General features: G+C 45.5%; 1 protein-coding gene across 6 annotated transcripts in view; it reads right to left on the bottom strand.

The window, feature by feature from the left end:
* The window catches only part of MEGF6 (multiple EGF like domains 6), a 210,854-nt gene that overhangs the window by 87,169 nt on the left and 105,123 nt on the right, over nucleotides 1-18,562 (bottom strand). Inside the window, exon 1 of one of the 6 annotated variants that reach the window (XM_053400637.1) lies at nucleotides 3,784-4,420. The exons of the other annotated variants lie outside the window; for them this stretch is intronic. Coding sequence (XP_053256612.1) covers nucleotides 3,784-3,958 — 175 coding nt within the window. The 5' untranslated portion in view covers nucleotides 3,959-4,420. Of the gene's footprint in view, nucleotides 1-3,783; nucleotides 4,421-18,562 lie in introns of those variants that run through there. 6 annotated transcript variants of the gene reach the window in all.

Raw genomic sequence — 18,562 nt, 5'->3', positions numbered from 1 at the left:
AAATTCTTTGGCTCCAGCAGAACCCAAGAAAACATGGCAAAAGTGCCAGGCAGAGGCAGACATCAGCACAGACTGCCATGGCCCAGGAGCACCACTGCAGCCAAGGGGTGCGCAGACCTCTCTGGCACTGGAGCTGTGAGCCGCTCCTCAAATGAGAACCAATATAGCTCGCAGGACTTACGCAGAGCTGCAAAACCTAAACCTTGCTGGGAAATTTCAGTTTGTGCAATTAAAGTGGATTCAAGGACAATGTTGCCCGAGAGCCACAAATCTATGAAAAGAGAAGAAACAGGCTTGAAGAATGATGGGGAGATGCATTCTGTTTATTATTTATTTGTTGCACCCTGGAGCTCATGGTGGTTTACATGCTTCTCTTCCTCCTTATTTAATCCCCACAGCAACCCCGTGAGGTAGGTCAGGCTACGTGTGAGTGACTGGCCACCAAGGTGATCTTCGTGGTCAAGAAGAGGTGACGACTTCTTCAGAGGACATGTAAGGGAAGCATGATGTCGCATATGTGATGTCACAGGGAGCCAGGGGGTGGAGCCAAACACCCTCTGAAAATTGAGGGAGCCCAGTCCCTTTAAAAAATACATGAGGGGAACTGCCTTGGCCCATAGGAATTGGTACCTATGAGGCTAAGGAGGGATTTGAACCCTGGTCTCTCCCAGGTCCTAGTCCGACACATGTCAAATGCAATTTTCAAATGCATTGAAAACTGGGATGAAGCAATGCAAGCACATCCAAACGGATACAGAATGAATGCTCATTGTTATATAATGTTCCTGCTCCTATACAGTGGTATCTCTGGTTGCGAACGGGATCCGTTCCGGAGGCCTGTTCACAACCTGAAAAGCCCACAACCTGAAGCGCCGTATCTGTGCAGGTGCGTGTCGCAATTTGGTGCTTGTGGGCATGCATGAAGGGCGAAACCCGGAAGTAACCCTTTTCCAGTACTTCTGGGTCACCACGGGACGCAACCTGAAAAAACGTAACATGAAGCAAACGTAACATGAGGTATGACTGTATTGCTGAATTCCCTCCCAAGGGAGGCCAGACTGGCTCCCTCCTCATTCTCTTTCTGCCTGCCTTCCTTCTTACCTTCCTGTTCAGACAGGCCTTTGGAAACTAAGGTGCAGGCTATGCTGATCATTGAACGGCTGTTGGGACAAACACCATTTTAAATACTGGTTTTAGTTGCATTGTGCTGTGTTTTAATTGATGCTTTTAACTTGTTGGTTTTAGCCTTCTTTATTTTATAACTGATTTTATTTTTTAATGTCACAAGCTGGCTTGTATTCCAGCTTGGGAGAAAGGTGAGACGGAAGTACGTTACTTAAATAAACAGTAAGTAAATAAATTACAACAAATGCTCAATAGAGACCAGAAATGATCTAAATGCTGCATAATCCTCGTGCAAGCAAATCAGGAGGAATGCTCAGTAAATAGGTCAACTGGAGGAGCCCTAAGTCACCTTTAAAACATAGAAGTGCACGCACATGCATGTGTGCACTATAAAGGCCAAAACCTTTTAGCTTGTTCTTGCAGGAAATGTGCTCCAAGCTATTAACAGGGTGGTGGAGACGGGGGAACTTTACTTTTACATTGCAAATCCTCTGGTTCTTTTCTTTCCATGTGAACAGGGGCCATTTATGCCTCAGAAGATGATTTGTTGTTGCCTTTTATTCCGCTCTACCACTCTGCAGAGGAAGCTTGCTGGTTGGCACACTTGGCACACTTGGCACAGTGCCCCCCTCCGCAATAGCTGCCAGTGCTCCTTTAGCACTTTTCAGAACAGAAAACAAAAATGGGATGTTCCAGAGCTGCAGCCATGAACAATTTTGCCTGGCTTTCTCAGTTACAGCTGCTCAGAAGCTGCCACTACACAGTCAGGCACGAAAGCACACTCCAATGGGGCTGCATGATGACATCCTTACATTTTTATTATATAGAGAAAAATATTGCAGATCAATGAAGATATGAGACGGATGAGACTATACATGCGGAAGTGACACAGATATAGTGTAGGCAACACTGCACTAGATGGACCAATAATCTGACAGTACAAGGCAGATTCAAATGCTTCTATATCTTAAGGGCTGTAGGTCCATGATAGAGCATCTGCTTTACACACAGAAAGTTTGAGGTTCAATCCCCAAATTCTGCAGTTTGAAAAACGGAACATGCAGCAGGAAATATCTCTATCTGAGACTCCAGAGAGCCTCTGCCTGTCAGCACAGATAATAGTTGGCTTTCTGAACCAATGGGTTGGCTGAATAAGCTTGTTCACACATTACACCGAACACAGGCACAAGCTGTCTCCACACACGCCTAAGACTTTGTGTGGAAGAGCACATGTGGTTGAGCTGTACTGCTAAACTATAGCGTAGACAATACCCTACTTAGATGTTGCGTGTGAATGCCCACATGAGTGTACAGCTTAACTAATTAATTTACAAAGCCCTGAACAACTTAGGTCCTAGGTACCTTAGGGATCACCTGAACCCTCATATTTGAACTCAATCACGGAGATCATCTACCAGCGCGTTGCTGGTCATTGCCAGAATTGGCGAGGCTTATTTGACAACAAAAGGGACGCGGGTGGCGCTGTGGGTAAAAGCCTCAGTGCCTAGGGCTTGCCGATCGAAAGGTCGGCGGTTCGAATCCCCATGGCGGGGTGCGCTCCCGCTGCTCGGTCCCAGCGCCTGCCAACCTAGCAGTTCGAAAGCACCCCCGGGTGCAAGTAGATAAATAGGGACCGCTTACTGGCGGGAAGGTAAACGGCATTTCCGTGTGCTGCGCTGGCTCGCCAGATGCAGCTTTGTCACGCTGGCCACGTGACCCGGAAGTGTCTCCGGACAGCGCTGGCCCCCGGCCTCTTGAGTGAGATGGGCGCACAACCCCAGAGTCTGTCAAGACTGGCCCGTACGGGCAGGGGTACCTTTACCTTTACCTTTATTTGACAACAAAAGGGAACCCAGCCTTTAGTGTTATTGGCCTGGTCCTGTGAAACACACTGCCAATAGAGATTCAGAAGGCACCTTCTGCATCAGCTTTCCAACACCTGGTGAAAACTTTTTCTGTGCTGTCAGGCTTACACAGGCAATTAAGAATAGTTTCCTGATTTCTGATTTTAACTTTTTATATCTGGTTTATATTGTACGGTTTTAGGTAGCATTGCTGTGAACTGTTTCAATGCTTTCTTTATGAATTAACAATCTATAAATAGTTTTCTTAACTAACGACTGTGTATACACACTGTATACTCCCTGAATGTAACAGGTGAACCCTCCCAGGATAATGTGACTTTATACCATGGGAAACACCCCAGCTTGGTAGGATTGGAAAGGGACCCCAAGGGTCATCAAGTCCAACTCTCTGAAAATGCAAGAATCACGCCTAACATATCCCTGACAGATGGCCATCCAATCTGTGTTTTAAAATCTGCCATGAAGGAGAGTCCACCACCTTCTGTGGGAGCCCATTCCACTCTCAAACCGCTCTTCCCATCCAAAAGTCACCTCTCATCATATATATATGTGCCAATAGCAAACTATCAATCAAGTTGATTAGTGAAATGCAGTTAAGGATTAAAGGGCCCATCCCTGCCAGTCAAGGATGGCCAATCATACCTGCTGTCATTTGGAAACAAAATAATAAGAATCAGCCGGGATCCTATGATACCTGTCCCGAGGCAGGGGAGAGAAAAAAAGATTCATGCATTTAAAAATCAGGCAGCCAACAGCGCCCCTGGAGTTGTGAACAAAACAAGCTGTACCTTACCTGGCCTCCGCTCAGAGTGGCCCACGCTGCCATATCCTGCCTGCCCCAAATAGCACGGGTAACAGTTTCTCCAGAGGTAGCGGTAGTGCAGGGCGGTAGCTTGGGGGATGCTGTGCAAAACAGCTGCACAGCAGAATAGCAGTATCCAAAACTCTGCCGGCTGCTTGTGTCCCATAGCACAAAACCTAATCCGATTTTAATTAATTAATTTTTTTAAAAAAGTGCAGGGGTGGTGGTGGAGAGGTTTAAGAAAAGCCAGACCCCAGCGCAGCAGAAGGAAAACGGTTAAGCTGCAAGGTTTCCATGTGCATGCATGCTTTGGAAATGCTTTTAAAAGAGAGAGAGAGAGAGAGTTGCAAAGCAAATCCCTCTCCTCCCTGCTCAAACGTTGCTATTGTTTGCAGCTTGGAGACAAATTCCTTCGGTGAGGATGCCCTGATGTACACACCATGTCCCTGTGAAACAGCCACCCGCTTGCTTACAAGCACACATGTCGTCGGGGAGGAGGCTTTTCAGAGCAACCCTCCCACACGGACTTCTCTATAAAAAAAAAAGTGAATGTTCTCAACTTTCGATCCGCCCCCTGCAGGTAAAAAAGACCAAACCCACAGTGGCTTTTCTGCCCCCTTCTTCTCTCTCACAGCACAAATTATCTCTCTCCCCTGTTCTATCCAGGCTACTCTAAGAAAAGAAAAGAAAAAAGTGTGACACACACAGACACACACACACACACACACACACACACAAAATTATGCCTGAGAAGCAAAGGAATTCTGGCTGATGGGCTCTGGGGCATTATTGAGTTCCTGGCTTGGGGCCAATCTGGATTCTAAAATTGGCCATGTAAACAAGAAAAGAAACCAGGAGAGTCAGGGGGGAAAGGGGAGGGCGGTCTTTAAATCAACACCACATTTTGGAAAGTCCTGCTTAGAATCAGTGAAATATTCCAAAGTTCTCTCTCTCTCTCTCTCTCCACACACACACGCACACACATACTCCGGGAAGGAGTTTTGCTTTTTGAGACAATGAAATATTCCCCAACTGAATATTTCAAAACCAAATGTGAGAAAGTCACACCAAATAGCAAGGGTTGTATTAGTCCTATGCAAGGAAGACCCATTGAAAATAATGGACACGACAAACAGGCTCACCACTGTGACTAAGGTTGGCTACAACCCATTCTTATCAGGTTAGCCCTACTCAGGGTAGACCCATTGAAATCAATGTATCTAGCCATGTCCAATATTTTCCATTGATCCACTCTGAGGGGGGGGGACTAACATTAGATGCAACCTATTATTATTGTTCTGTTTTTCTGGACAAATTGGTCTGCATATTTTAATCACGCTTTATATAAAATAAGACTTGTACACCATTTGGAGGTTTGTTTGATGTGTGTTTTTTTAGGTTTGTAAATTTTCTAAATAAATAAATGCCCACCCAAAACAGCTTGCAATCAGTAATGACACAAAGATTAAAACAGTAATATGAAATTGAAAAACTTGAAACTACAACTCAGCAACACACACAGACAAACACAGAGAGAAAAATAGTGTCAGAAAAAAATAATTCAGTCAGACTCATCACCCAGCTAATCTGCATAATGACCAGAAGACCAAGTTGGGGGAGGGAGAGATAGTTCTTCAGGTATGTCTGAAAAGCTGCCAACGTAGAGATTTGAGATTTGACATGGGTCTGATGGAAGGGAATCCCACAGCCCTGGGACTCTGCCTTGTGGAACACCCACCCAATCAACCTATGGGAAGAGCCTTTGAAGCAAATCTTAAATTGCGGGCAGGGATGTTGTGGGGGCAAACAGACCAATACGTAGCTTGGGGTTTCAAATGCAAAATGCAACACTTTCAACTGAGTTTGGAAACCCAAAGGTTTGGGAGTGTAGCTTATTAGGATTTAAAATAAAATAAAAATATGGACTAATAAATATCCCATTTCATTTGCAGCCTTATAAACACAGTCGGGTGATTTTATATGTTTTTTCCATCTTTTCTCAAAGTTGCATAGTTAAATTTAGGGACTTGGAATGTAAAGACCCTTTGTTAACTGGTATTGAATTGGTATTCTTTGGGATACAAAAGGCATTGTGTATACAGGGTGCAAATATCGTTTATCCATTTGACAGACTGGGCCACTTCAAAGCCTGTTCATGGGAGACATTGAGTTGTATCCAGTGCAAGTCTTACTCACAGTAGACCCATTCAGTAACTTAAGACCTATAACTAACTTAGGCTTATTCATTTCAATAGGTCTGTTTTGAGTAGGATTCAGCAGGATACAACCCACATAAGCAGAGCCTGCTGGATCAGGCCAATGGCCAACATCCTGTTCTCATAGTGGCCAACTGGATGCCTTTGGGAAACCCACAAACAGGACTCGAGCACAACAGCACTCTCCCCTCCTGTGGTTTCCAGCAACTGGTCCTCAGAGGCACCCTGCCTCTGACAGTGGAAGAAGAACATAGCCATCCCAGCTAGTAGCCATTGGAAGCCTTATCCGCCGTGAATTTGTCAACCTTCTGAAGGTTGCCATCATGGCATCTTGTGGGAGTGAGTTCCGTAGTCTAACTATGCGCTGCATGAAGAAGTCCTTTCTTTGATCTGCCCTGAATCTCCCAACCTTCAGTGCCACTGGCTGTCCACAAGTCCTAGTGCTAGCGAGGATTCCCCGCTGGCTCCTCAAAAGTTCTTTTCATCTTAACTAAGATACAAAATGGTACATGTTTTTTGTTCTGTTTTTGTTTTTGTTTTTTTGTTTGTTTATGTATTTGTCATATGTTTGTGTTGTTATAAAAATCTGTAATAAAAATTATTTTTTTAAAAAAAAGTTCTTTTCATCTTTTCATCTTTTCATCTTTTCATCTTTTCATCTTACCTTGACAACAAGAACTGGCCTGCCCCACTAAGACCCAACTATCTGCACTAATCCATGTGTGAACAGCAATCCACACATATTTCTGAACAGGGGTGGGCGGAGGGGGCACTCAGTGAGTCATCCAGCTTCACAGCCTTGAATCGTACGCATCTGACCACATGCTCACTCATGGTTGGGTGAGGCCGTGCGGAAAGGGTATGCTGCCAAGACGAGCGGCTTTTGTGTGCTCCGTGCACATACTCGGCTAAGCACACCCACCGCTCCGCGCATGTTATGCAGGAAGGAATCTGTCAAACCTTTCAGGGCGTGACTGCCTGCGTCACACCCACCCAACGTTATTTGGATGGGCACCCTGGTGCAAGCCGGCAAAGAACAGAGGGTTCTCTTGGGAAATATGAAGCCATGCAGCAACCTGCCTCTGGAATGAACGTGGCAACAGAATAGTGAACACACAGAACTTTTTTGAATAACGTAAAGGTGGAACTTGTTCTTGGAACAATCATATACAGTGGTACCTCAGGTTACAGACACTTCAGGTTACAGACACTTCAGGTTACGGACTCCGCTAACCCAGAAATAGTACCTCGGGTTAAGAACTTTGCTTCAGAATGAGAACAGAAATTGCACGGCAGCAACGGAAGACCCCATTAGCTGAAGTGATACCTCAGGTTAAGAACAGTTTCAGGTTAAGAACGGACCTCCAGAACAAATTAAGTTCTTAACCCGAGGTACCACTGTATATATAAAATAGTAACACTTCCAGGTAACAGCCTGAAGCAGAGAAGCCTACATGGATTTGACTGCACAAATTAATCAGCCCTGGGCTTCTTCCAGATACTTCCACAATTCCTTCCTTTTCTGTCTGCATTGATTTAATTTACCCAAAACACTACAAGGCGTGATTTAGAAGATCAGGGGTGGGGAACCTCCAGCCTTGCACGCTCCTTGTTAAATTCTACTCACTTCATAGGCTCGGAACAAGAGGCTGTTTTTTGGAGAACAGGTTGATACACAACGGCATCCATTGTCTTGCACCATATATGGCCACTTGACTGCATCGAACTGCACAGTAGTGTTACAGGTGCCACAAAACACTCGTTTTTAATTTGTAAGAAATTGATATTTTATTCCCCGGGGGCACAATGGTTCAGTAGGTGGTTCGAGCCCACCCAGGGATGGCTGTGGTCAGAATTCCTGCATTTTGGGGTCCCTTCCAACTCTACAATTGTTCTGTAATTCTAATCTGGTAGCACCTTCGCTGGAATTCCCTGCCTTCCCTGTAGCCTTTTCCCTGTGCATCAGGCACCTTCCCCTGTGCTCTTCTTGGCGTCTGCTGTAAAATATTTTTGTTTAGACAAGCCAACCCAGACATGCAGAATGCTTGATCTGTTTTTAGTTTATTGCTGATTTTATCATCTGAATGTTTCAAAGAGTTGTCTTTACTGCTCTTACTGGTAATTTTATTGTTTTCCTCTCTTTGTAAACTACTTTCTTTTTTTTAACCATCGAGCTGTGCATGAATTTTATGAAATAATTTCATACTTATTAAGTAAGTAAATAAAGACTGCGTAGGAAAAAGAAAGGAGATGCAAGGACAAGCCAAAAGGTGGCATCTTAACTTCAGCCCATAACAACTGGAGACAATATTTAACTCGGTCTCAAGCCATGGCTAGACCTCTCTCTAACAGAGAGCCAGTGTGGTGTAGTGGTTAAGAGCGGTGGACTCGTAATCTGGTGAACCGGGTTCGCGTCCCTGCTCCTCCACATGCAGCTGCTGGGTGACCTTGGGCTAGTCACACTTCTCTGAAGTCTCTCAGCCTCACTCACCTCACAGAGTGTTTGTTGTGGGGGAGGAAGGGAAAGGAGAATGTTAGCCGTTTGGAGACTCATTCGGGTAATGATAAAGTGGGATATCAAATCCAAACTCTTCTTCTTAACAGGTTGTTGAGACTTCCCATGCCACTGCAACCCTCCCTAGGCCACACATCTCATTGGCCCTGTACAAAGATAAGAAGCACGACTTCTGCCCCACCCATTTTTACCCCGCCCACCACCGATATGCAACCCCTAATAGCTTGCCAATGAAGGAATGTGGTCCTCAGGACAGAAAAGTTTCCCTGTCCCTGTTATAAATGCAGGCTATAAAATGACTGCCCTGCACACATGGGTTTGCATCTCGTGCAAAGATTATTTGCATTCGTCGCTCCACCCCCTTTTTCCTCTGGCCCTGCCCACCACTCGACTGTGGACCCCAGAAAGTAGCCTGGAATGAAATGTGGCCCTCAGGGTGGAAAAAAAATCTCACATCCTTGGTTTGGTTAAAAAAAAATAAAAAGCAGGGATGAAGAAACGGATGGCTCCTTAAGCTTTCTTAATGACATTGCAATGGTCAGGATATTGTTATTGTTTAGTCGTTTAGTCGTGTCCAACTCTTCATGACCCCATGGACCAGAGCACGCCAGGCACTCCTGTCTTCCACTGCCTCCCGCAGTTTGGTCAAACTCATGCTGGTAGATTTGAGAACACTGTCCAACCATCTCGTCCTCTGTCATCCCCTTCTCCTTGTGCCCTCAGTCTTTCCCAACATCAGGGTCTTTTCCAGGGAGTCTTCTCTTCTCATGAGGTGGCCAAAGTATTGGAGCCTCAGCTTCAGGATCTGTCCTTCCAGTGAGCACTCAGGGCTGATTTCCTTAAGAATGGATAGGTTTGATCTTCTTGCAGTCCATGGGACTCTCAAGAGTCTCCTCCAGCACCATAATTCAAAAGCATCAATTCTTCGGCGATCAGCCTTCTTTATGGTCAGGATAAGGTATTTTAAATCAAGACACTGCTTATTCATTTCGATATGAGCAGGCCCTTAAACCTTGCTAAGAATCTTAAAACATCCTTCTCCCTGCCCCACTGGCTCCTGCCCCCCCGACGCAGCAATCTCTTTGGAGAGAGCCAGATTTCCTTAGGCATTTTTTATTTTCATTCTTTTTTCACCATAAATTCTTTCCTCAGGAGTTTGAGCCAGAGCTGGGAACCCAGCAAGTATCCTCGCTGCACTTTCTTGCGTGTTCTTGCGAGAACAATTAAATGCAAATGTAACTCTGCTGAGACATATACTCTCCCTCTCCCCCCCCCCCCCGCCGCTGCCCATTAATCAGTCACAGAAGCTCTCTTTGGCAACTGAAGAAATCGAAACCCACCCACATGCCCGAGCGGCAGATACACAAGCAAACCTTCCTTGTTGTTTTTTTTATTAATACAACCTGTTGAAAGACAAGATTATCGGGCAAATTGCTCTGTTATGATGGCAGGGGCGATGGTTTTCCCAATCCTTTCAGTGATGGTGATGGAGACGATGGGGTAAAGGAATGGGGAAGCGGGAAGCATGGATAAAGATCAAGGCAAAGCTCCGTCCCCCTTAGCTGGGCTCAGTTCTCTATGAAGAGGAGAGGTTTAGCCTCATTGACTCCTTGAAGTCCATTCATGGGTGGGCAGGCCTTCCCTGTGCAAGTTGTTACCTGAGCATCCACAGGCTTTTACAAAAGCATCAATGCTTTTATTCACACAGTGAGCTAGAGACAAACCATTCCTGTGTGGCAGGAAAAGGATGCCTATAGTACGGTCAGTTTATTTCCCTGCAACTCATTTTCATTCAGTGTTCCAATCCAACCCATTTTCACAATGAGGGCATTTAAAACACACACACATGCAAGTGCACATTTTAATATGTAGAGAGAGAGAGTCGCTCTTGCACTCCGGTTCTGCTTGCAGGCTTCCCCTTCGCATGTATTTCATAGAATCATAGAACTGAAGAATTGGAAGGGACACCCAAGCGCCATCTAGTCTAACCATCTGAAGTGCCACTGTGAGAACAGAGTGCTGGACCAGGTGGGCCTTTGGCCTGATCCAGCATGTATTAGTGAAAATGACGTACCGAAAATAAAAGAAAAATGCATTACATTGGGGAAAACTGCATTGCAAAAAAATATATCTGTAGATTAGGTTGCATTGCATAGAAAAATGTGCGCTATTAGAAGGAATCCACACCTCATTGCTGATTAATTTCCAAGGGGACTTTTAAAAAAGAAGATTGTAAACTGATGTGGAAATGTGGAGAACTGGCCAAATAAGAGACCAAGGAAAACCGAAATGGACAGGTTAGCCCTGTCATGACAAGTAGAGCCTGAGTCCAGGTGTATTGTGAAAGAATTAAAATCAGGGTTGTGCACCAGATCCGGGCCAGATCCTGGGTTGACTGGGGATTCAGCAGGATTGGATTGAGGCAGCCTCTGTTCAGACCTACCTGGTACAATCCAGGGTGCTCAAAAGGGGGGGGGGTTTGGCAGTGAGAAGGAGGGGAGGAGAAGGAGATGTCCAGGCAGCCTGTGTGCATGTTCTTCTCCCCTCCCACCATGTTTAATCAGGGTTAAAAATCCAAACTAAATACTGTGCACCCAGTTCAGGTTGGATTGAGATTGCTCCAAAACTCTGGATGAAGCCCCAAATCCAATCAGGGGACCTGTACACGATCCTAATTAAAACAGTATTTTTAGTGTTGACACCCATAACAAAGGAATAGGCAGCCCTATCACAACCAAGGTCAGGGCTAAAGGGCCTTGTAAACGGGAGTGGGGGACCCTGGCAACTGCCCCCTTGAACCTGGAGCCAGCCCCCCAGTTGGTGTTTTGGGGGACACAGGCAGCTGAGGGGTACTCTGTGTGCCCAACAATTTCCCCCCTTTTTCCTTTTCAGCAGCAAAGCTCATAAAAGCATAAATTGCTTTTCTGGAATGCTTTGTCGCATTGTGCCGCCGAGGAAAGGAAAGCTTCTCTTTCAGAATCACAGACATTTCCGCGGTATCGATTTGGCTGCGGAAAAATTCCAAATTAAAACGTGCGGTTTTGGAGCGCAATGAATACCATTTTGAAATGGTACACTGGGCTGGCCTGTGCCAGAAGCCAGAGAACACTTTTATGCTCAAGAAATAAACCCACCCTCGAGTCATTTTTAGCAAGGCTGAATCAAATGAGAACCAAAGTCTTAAGCACCCGTGGCCTCTGCCTTCTGAATCGCAAAGCTAACTGACTGCCACATCGAGCCTGCTTCTGATTCATAACAGTATTTCCCCAAGCCAAAGTGATTTCCTAGAAGACACAGAACTGTTTCAGAAAAAAAGGAGCAAGTTGTACAGTCAGCAGACAGTTTTTTTCTCCGTGGGCAGTTTGACAAGCTCATCATCCCTTCTTCCCTCCACTGTCTCCCGGCTGGAAGCACAAATAGACTTCACTGGGAAGTCTTGTGCCTGATATGATACAAGGGGATGTGATGGTTTTCTTGCTAGTATTGAATCTGAGTTCACTCATTTTGGGAAAGGGGGCATAGCTCAGTGGTTGGAGGATACGCTTTGAATGCAGAAGGTCCCAAGGTGCTTTTGGGAATTATAGGGACAGAACTACCCAAACTGTATAGAAATTTATTCATCTATGTGACTACAGCAGCAAGAATGTTACTTGCCTAAAAATGGAAAGAAGAAGAAGAAGAAGTCCCAGCAAAAGAAGAATGGGTACAAAAAATGATGGAATATGCAGAAATGGCAAAACTGACCGGAAAAAATAAGAAATCAAGATAAACTTTTTTAAATAAAAGAATGTAAATTGAATATTTACAAATAAACTGTAAACAGAGAAGAACATTGAGAGGATTGTTGCAATAACCTGCAGTTTTATAAGAGTGTATCTTTAAATTAGATGAATAAATGAGCAAATTAGGTTAATTTGGATATGCAGAAAATGTTGAAAATAAATTTAAGGAACCACAGAAAGAGGGGGAAGGAAGTCAAGTTTGGAAATGTTAAAATGATTATAGAATTATTGAAATGTATAAAATTGAAAATCATAAATAAAGTAATAATAAAGAAGGTCCCAAAGTCAGTCCCCTGCAATTCCAGGTAAGGGGACTCAGAAAGACCCCTGCCCAAGACTCTGAAGAGCCCCCACCGATCATGGCAGACAATACTGAGCAAGTTGGACCAATGGTATGACTCAGTACGTACAAGGAAGAGTCCTGTGTTTCCATTCACATGTGCAACTTAATACAAGCACCCTACTCTACTCGTCTCTCTCACCACCATTGCTTTCCTCTGGAATTCAGACTGGATAAATGATAAGCTGAAATTGACAGGTTTCAGAAACTGAAATTGACCCTAGCTGTGTAACTTTAAAGCCCTAAACGGCCTCGGCCCAGTATACCTGAAGGAGCATCTCCACCCCCATCATTCTCCTGGATGCTGAGGTCCAGCGCCGAGGGCCTTCTGACAGTTCCCTCACTGAGAGAAGCAAAGCTACAGGGAACCAGGCCGAGGGCCTTCTCAGTAGTGGCGCCCGCCTTATAGAAAGCCCTCCCATCAAATGTCAAAGAAATAAACAACTACCTGACTTTTAGAAGACATTTGAAGGCAGCCCTATTCAGAGAAGTTTTTAATGTGTGACATTTTAATGTATTTTTAATCTTTGTTGGAAGCCACCCAGCGTGGCTGGGGAAAATGTTGTTGTTGTTGTTTCCCAATGAAGGTCCAACCAAGAATACCTCGAACTGTTGCTGGGCTAGGGAGATGGCACTGTGAAATAGCTGGGGGAACGGAGCAGATGGTATAGATGACCCAAAACAGCAGTGAAAATTCACCACTGGAAAAGAGAAGCTGGAATGAGGGGGAGAAAGAAACGTATGGCAAACTTTAATGGCAGGGAAGTTTGCTGCTTCCTTAATGGGGGATATTTTGCAGAAGAAAACCAGTAAGCAGAGGAAGAAAGCAGACACCCAGGAGTACTGATCACAGTGAGTGGAAGGTGTTTGACTGCCTTTGCGGGCCATTTTCTGTAGCAGATGGAGCAAAACTCTCACCCAGTCAGCCCTCATGTGAAAAACACAAGAAGAGCCCTGACGGATGAGGCCAGAGGCCCACCTCACCCAACAACCTGTTTTCACAGTGGCTAACAATGGGCTGATGAGAGGAATACGTTCCATTGGCAAAATGAGTTCTCTGTGTGCAGTGGAATGTCTGCCTCTTCTTCTCCCTCTGTGCACCTCTTAAATCTGTTCTGGGGTTTTCCCCAACCCTCCAGAGAAGATATAGGGGTGGCTTGGGGGAGGAGATGGGGGAAATCCCATTGCACAGGCAGTAATCTTTGAGCTAATGCTACTGTTTGGTTGACTACCACCCCACGTGTCTATAGGAAGTGTGCCAGTAGGACATGTGCACAGCAGCACTTGCCCCACTTGAGATTCCAAAAACTGGTGTTCAGAGGCATACAGCCTCCGACTGTGGAGATTGAACATAACCACCATGGCTGGCAGCTGTGGATAGCTTCATCCTCCAAGAGTTTTTCTAATCCTCTTTAAAAAGCCCTCCAAGGACAGTATGATTAATAAGAACCTAAGAGCCCTTGCTGGATCAGACCGAAGGCCCATCTAGTCCAGCATCTTGTTTTTGGCCCCAATGGGATTCAAACCAAGACCTGAGTACAGCAGCCTCTCCTCACTTGCGACTCCCAGCAAAGGATATTCAGAGTCATCCTGCCCTCGAAAGTGGAGATAAAACATAGCCATTAATAGCTTAATCATCCGTGAATTTGCCCAGCCCTCTTTTAAAGCCATCCAAGTTGGTGGCCATTGCTGCCATCTTGTGGGAGCGAGTTCTGTAGTTCAGCTATGCTATGGGGTGAAGAATTGCTCTATTTTGCCTGTCCTGGATGCTGCAGCATTTGGCTCCATTGGATGTCCCCAAATTCTAATATTAGAAGAGAAGGAGGGAAAAAAACTTTCCCCTGCCCACGTTCTCTACAACATGCATCCCCTTCCCACCTCCGTCAAGATTCTACCTTGCTTGCCTTTAAGAAAAACAAAACAAAAAAGCACCACTTCTCTCAAATGAGAGCTGCTCCAAGCCCTTGATCACCCTTCAGTTGTCAGGCTGATGCTGGAAGGTTCTCCCCATAGCTTCAAAGAACATCTGAAGATCTAACCAACTGGATGAAATTTCATTTTCTGGAAAGGAGGCTCACAGTAGAATGAAGCACTTTCTGGAATTAAGTGGAACATTATCGGCGCAAGGTTATTGACGTTGGCCCAACTGTATGCTTGCTTGTCACCTGATTTCATTTAGCTGACAAAGCTCTGGAAGGAGTTGGTTTAGATTTGGCAACCTCTTTGTATGATTCCCAAGGAACCATTATATCTTCGCCTCAATTTGGTTGCCAGGCTATTCATCACCTCTTTCGAAGCCTGCTGACATCCATGTGGACCGAGCTTGTAAGACTAAAGGAATTTCACCGGGGTTATCCCTGCCCACAAACCTGTCCTGATGTGTTAATATGTTCTTTCAAGGTCCCCCGGTGTGTGAATGATAATCGCCAAAAAAAATCTTTATAAATTAAGAGAGAAAAGTTTGACAAGATTTGTTCGGAGCTAAAAATTAGTTCTCTGGCTCAGGAGGTAGGAACCGAATTCTCGAGTTCAGTGGGGGCATTGGGAACTTTTCCCATGGACAAGTTTCTACGTTTGATCAGACAGCAGGAACTTGGGCAGATTTCCTAGCGCACCCCCCCCCCATATATATCATAGAATTATAGACTATATGAGTTGGAAGGGACCATGAGGATCATTGTGCTGGTCCCGTGGGTTACCCGAGAGGTGAGGTCCAAGTTCCATGGTCAAAGGTGCAACATGGAGGCAGCCCGTAGTAGCAGAAGCTGGCTGCAGGGCAGGGAGTCGGGTGAAGTCAGGAACAGGCTTGCAAGCAGGGAGCCAGGGCGGGTCAGGAGCTGAGGCAGGAACTAGCAACCAACAATGTTGCTCCCGCAACTTGGGACTGGGGCTGGCCGGCTTTTATCTGCCCCGAACCATAGGGGAGCCCCGATCCTCTGGTGACTTGCCTCTCCTGGCCTGGAGGCGACCACTCCTCCTGCGGGAACTTAGTTCCCTCCGCCTCTCTGCCCTGAGCCTCTGCAGCTCAGGAGAGGCTGGAGGGTTAGCGGACCCAGAAGCAACCTCAGCTTCCTCTGACGGGGCTGAGAGTGGAGCACCTGCAGGCAATGGGTCCTCCATCACCTCAGGAGCCAGAGCAGACTCAGCTGGTGCCTGCACCTGAGGATCCAGCACAGGTGAGGACCCTTCAGGCTCAAGCCCCAGCCCCGGCTCAGCTGGTTCTGGAGGCGGGGAATCCTGTGCAGGCTGGGATCCCTCAGGTTCAGCATCTGAGTCCGAATCCCAGGCCATCACAATCATCTAGTCCAACCCTTTGCAATGCAGGAATATACAGCTGTCCCATACGGGGATCGAACCTGCAATCTTGGTGTTTTCAGCACTATGCTCTGAGCTGTGTGTGTGTGTGTGTGTGTGTGTGTGTGTGGATGTGTGTCTGTGTACACCCTAAATATAAACCCATTGGGAGGCAGTTTAACAGCCTTCCCCAATGAAGATACAAGGGGAATCATAGAGCTGCAGAGTTGGAAGGGACCCCAAGGGTCATCTAGCTCAACTCTCTGCAATGCAGTTATCCTCTGCCCAACGTGGGGCTCAAACCCACATCCCTGAGATTAAGAGTCTCATACTCTACCAACTGAGCTATCTCAGCAAGGTGGGCCCTAAATATATAGAGATATAGAGTGAGTGGAGCAATGGATGCAAATTTCACCTCTGTACAAACGGCTCATTTTCACACACATTTGCCAACTCCCTCCACCATCTGTCCAGGCAAACAAGAGGCATTGTCGGAATTCAATGGCACATTGAATTCATAGCACTGTGGGTGCAAAGTGGTCAGTGAAGGGTGTGGCCCAAGGCAGCGGGTGGCCTGGGGATAGTTCCAAGGACCAGACAGATCAGCCTGGAGGGCCACATCTGACCCCCTGAGCTGGAAGTCCCCCTTCTGTCTCCTCGAGTTTTCCTCTTCCATTTCCCCTTCTTTCATTCTTTTTTTTTAAAAAAAAAATCATTTCTAAAAAGGTACAAATTACAAACCCACTTCAACTAGCTAGAAGCGTGACTCACATAGCATGCTATGAAAACAGAGCTAGAAATTTCACTTGTTGTAAAGTAAAACTGTTTCCAGGATCACTGGGTTTCGGGTGGGTGGTTTGGGAAAGCTGCCCAGCCTGCTTCCACAAATCTATTAAGTTTTGTTGTTTTGATCCCTTGGGGTTGTATCAGTCCTCCTCAAGAAATGCCCATTGTGCTTAGGCCCATTGATTTCAGTGGGCCTACTCTGAGTAAGACACAGATAGCTACCAGCCTTAGATTCTTCCCTTTCCCTTCAGCCAATAAGTGACATTACTTCAACATGTTTATATAAGACACATCACAAACTCCTTGGAGGAATTTCATTTTGCAATTCCATCTTGAAGTAGATGTGGATAGATTAGATTAGATTAAAAATCAGATTGTAAACCTGCAGGCAGTGCCCTGTTGATGATTCACTGCTGTAAGTATTGTAAAACACAATATTATACGTACGATGTAAATACTAAATGATGGTGAGATTTTTGTGAGAACAAAAAAAGAAAGAGCGCTTCCGTTGTATATTTCAGTGAGACCCATGGGCATGTGGTTCTGTATTATTAATTTAAAAAATGACAGAGATTCCACACTGCAACCCGATGCAAATATTCTTGGAGCAAGTCTCACTCTGAATTTTGCATTGGAGCTCTCCAACTAAACAAATATACAAAAATGTGTATACTGGAGGAAAGCTTGCATGGGGGGGAGAGAGAATGCAGCTAGTAGAGGAACATGCTTGCAAAAATGTACATCCATCAAAACTGCTTATGAAAAAATATATTTTAAGAGAAAATTGCACTAAGATGATGACGCATTCTCATGGGGATTTTCGCTGTAGAAATGTAGAGAACTGAATTTAAGATTGAGGAAAAGTGAAACTGAAAATGGTAAGATTCATTCATCCCTAGTCAGAACTGTCGCATTACATCTCAGCCGGAAGTAACTTTCCTATAGGAAGTTCAGAGGCCTACAGCAACAATATCACCACATGGGGGTCCCCTTTTTCAGGCTGCTGGGAAGGAACAGCTGACAAGCAGGAAAGCACCTTTCATTGTTGTATTTGAGAAAGCCTTGTAGAAGGAAGAATGAAAGAAACTGGAGTCAGGGATTCCGTGTGCGTAGGTGTGCTTTTCAAGTTTCTGTCTTGCTGATGCTCTTAAAACATCAGGAAAACTCTGACAAGGCAGTTCTTCGAGATCTGAGCAATGAGTGGTTTCCCTCTCCCAGAGCAGTGAGATAGGGGTTGCAGAACGCAAAGAGGCAAAGTGGCTCAATGATAGAGCATCTGCTTTGCACGTAGAATGCTTCAAGTCCAGTCCCTGGAATCCCCGAGCAGAGCTGGGAATACTCTCAGTCTGAAACCCTGGAAGTTAGTACAGATGCCATTGAGCTAGATGGACTTAGAGTCTGACTCAATATAAAGCAGTTTCCCGGATTAACGACACAACTCTTCACTTTTAACGGTACTGTGAACCTTTGGAGCAATTGGGCTGCAACCGTTTCTTGATCAGAGCCAGTATAGCAAAGGCATGCTATTCAGAGAGGATGACTGATTCTTCTGGTTGTTAGGTATGTCTCCCATCCCCATTCCTCTGATTGCTTGGGTGGGACAGTGTTCCTCATTCTTTAAGCCCATTCATCTCCAACTTGTTAGCAGACCTAATTTTCCTCGATAAATCTATCAACAAGTGATTGAGACACATGTCCCTGAATAGTTGAAGCCAACCACAGAGAAGTGATCCAACCTGCAGAAGATCACACCCTTTTGCTTTTGTATTGTTCTTCCTAACTGCAGGCATTTGGCTGGCAAGGAAGACTCCGGGGACATATGCAGGGGCTGTTCTAG

Source organism: Podarcis raffonei, chromosome 8, assembly GCF_027172205.1.
Source record: "Podarcis raffonei isolate rPodRaf1 chromosome 8, rPodRaf1.pri, whole genome shotgun sequence".
NCBI classification, from domain to species: domain Eukaryota; kingdom Metazoa; phylum Chordata; class Lepidosauria; order Squamata; family Lacertidae; genus Podarcis; species Podarcis raffonei.
This window is presented reverse-complemented; position numbering and strand designations above follow the sequence as displayed.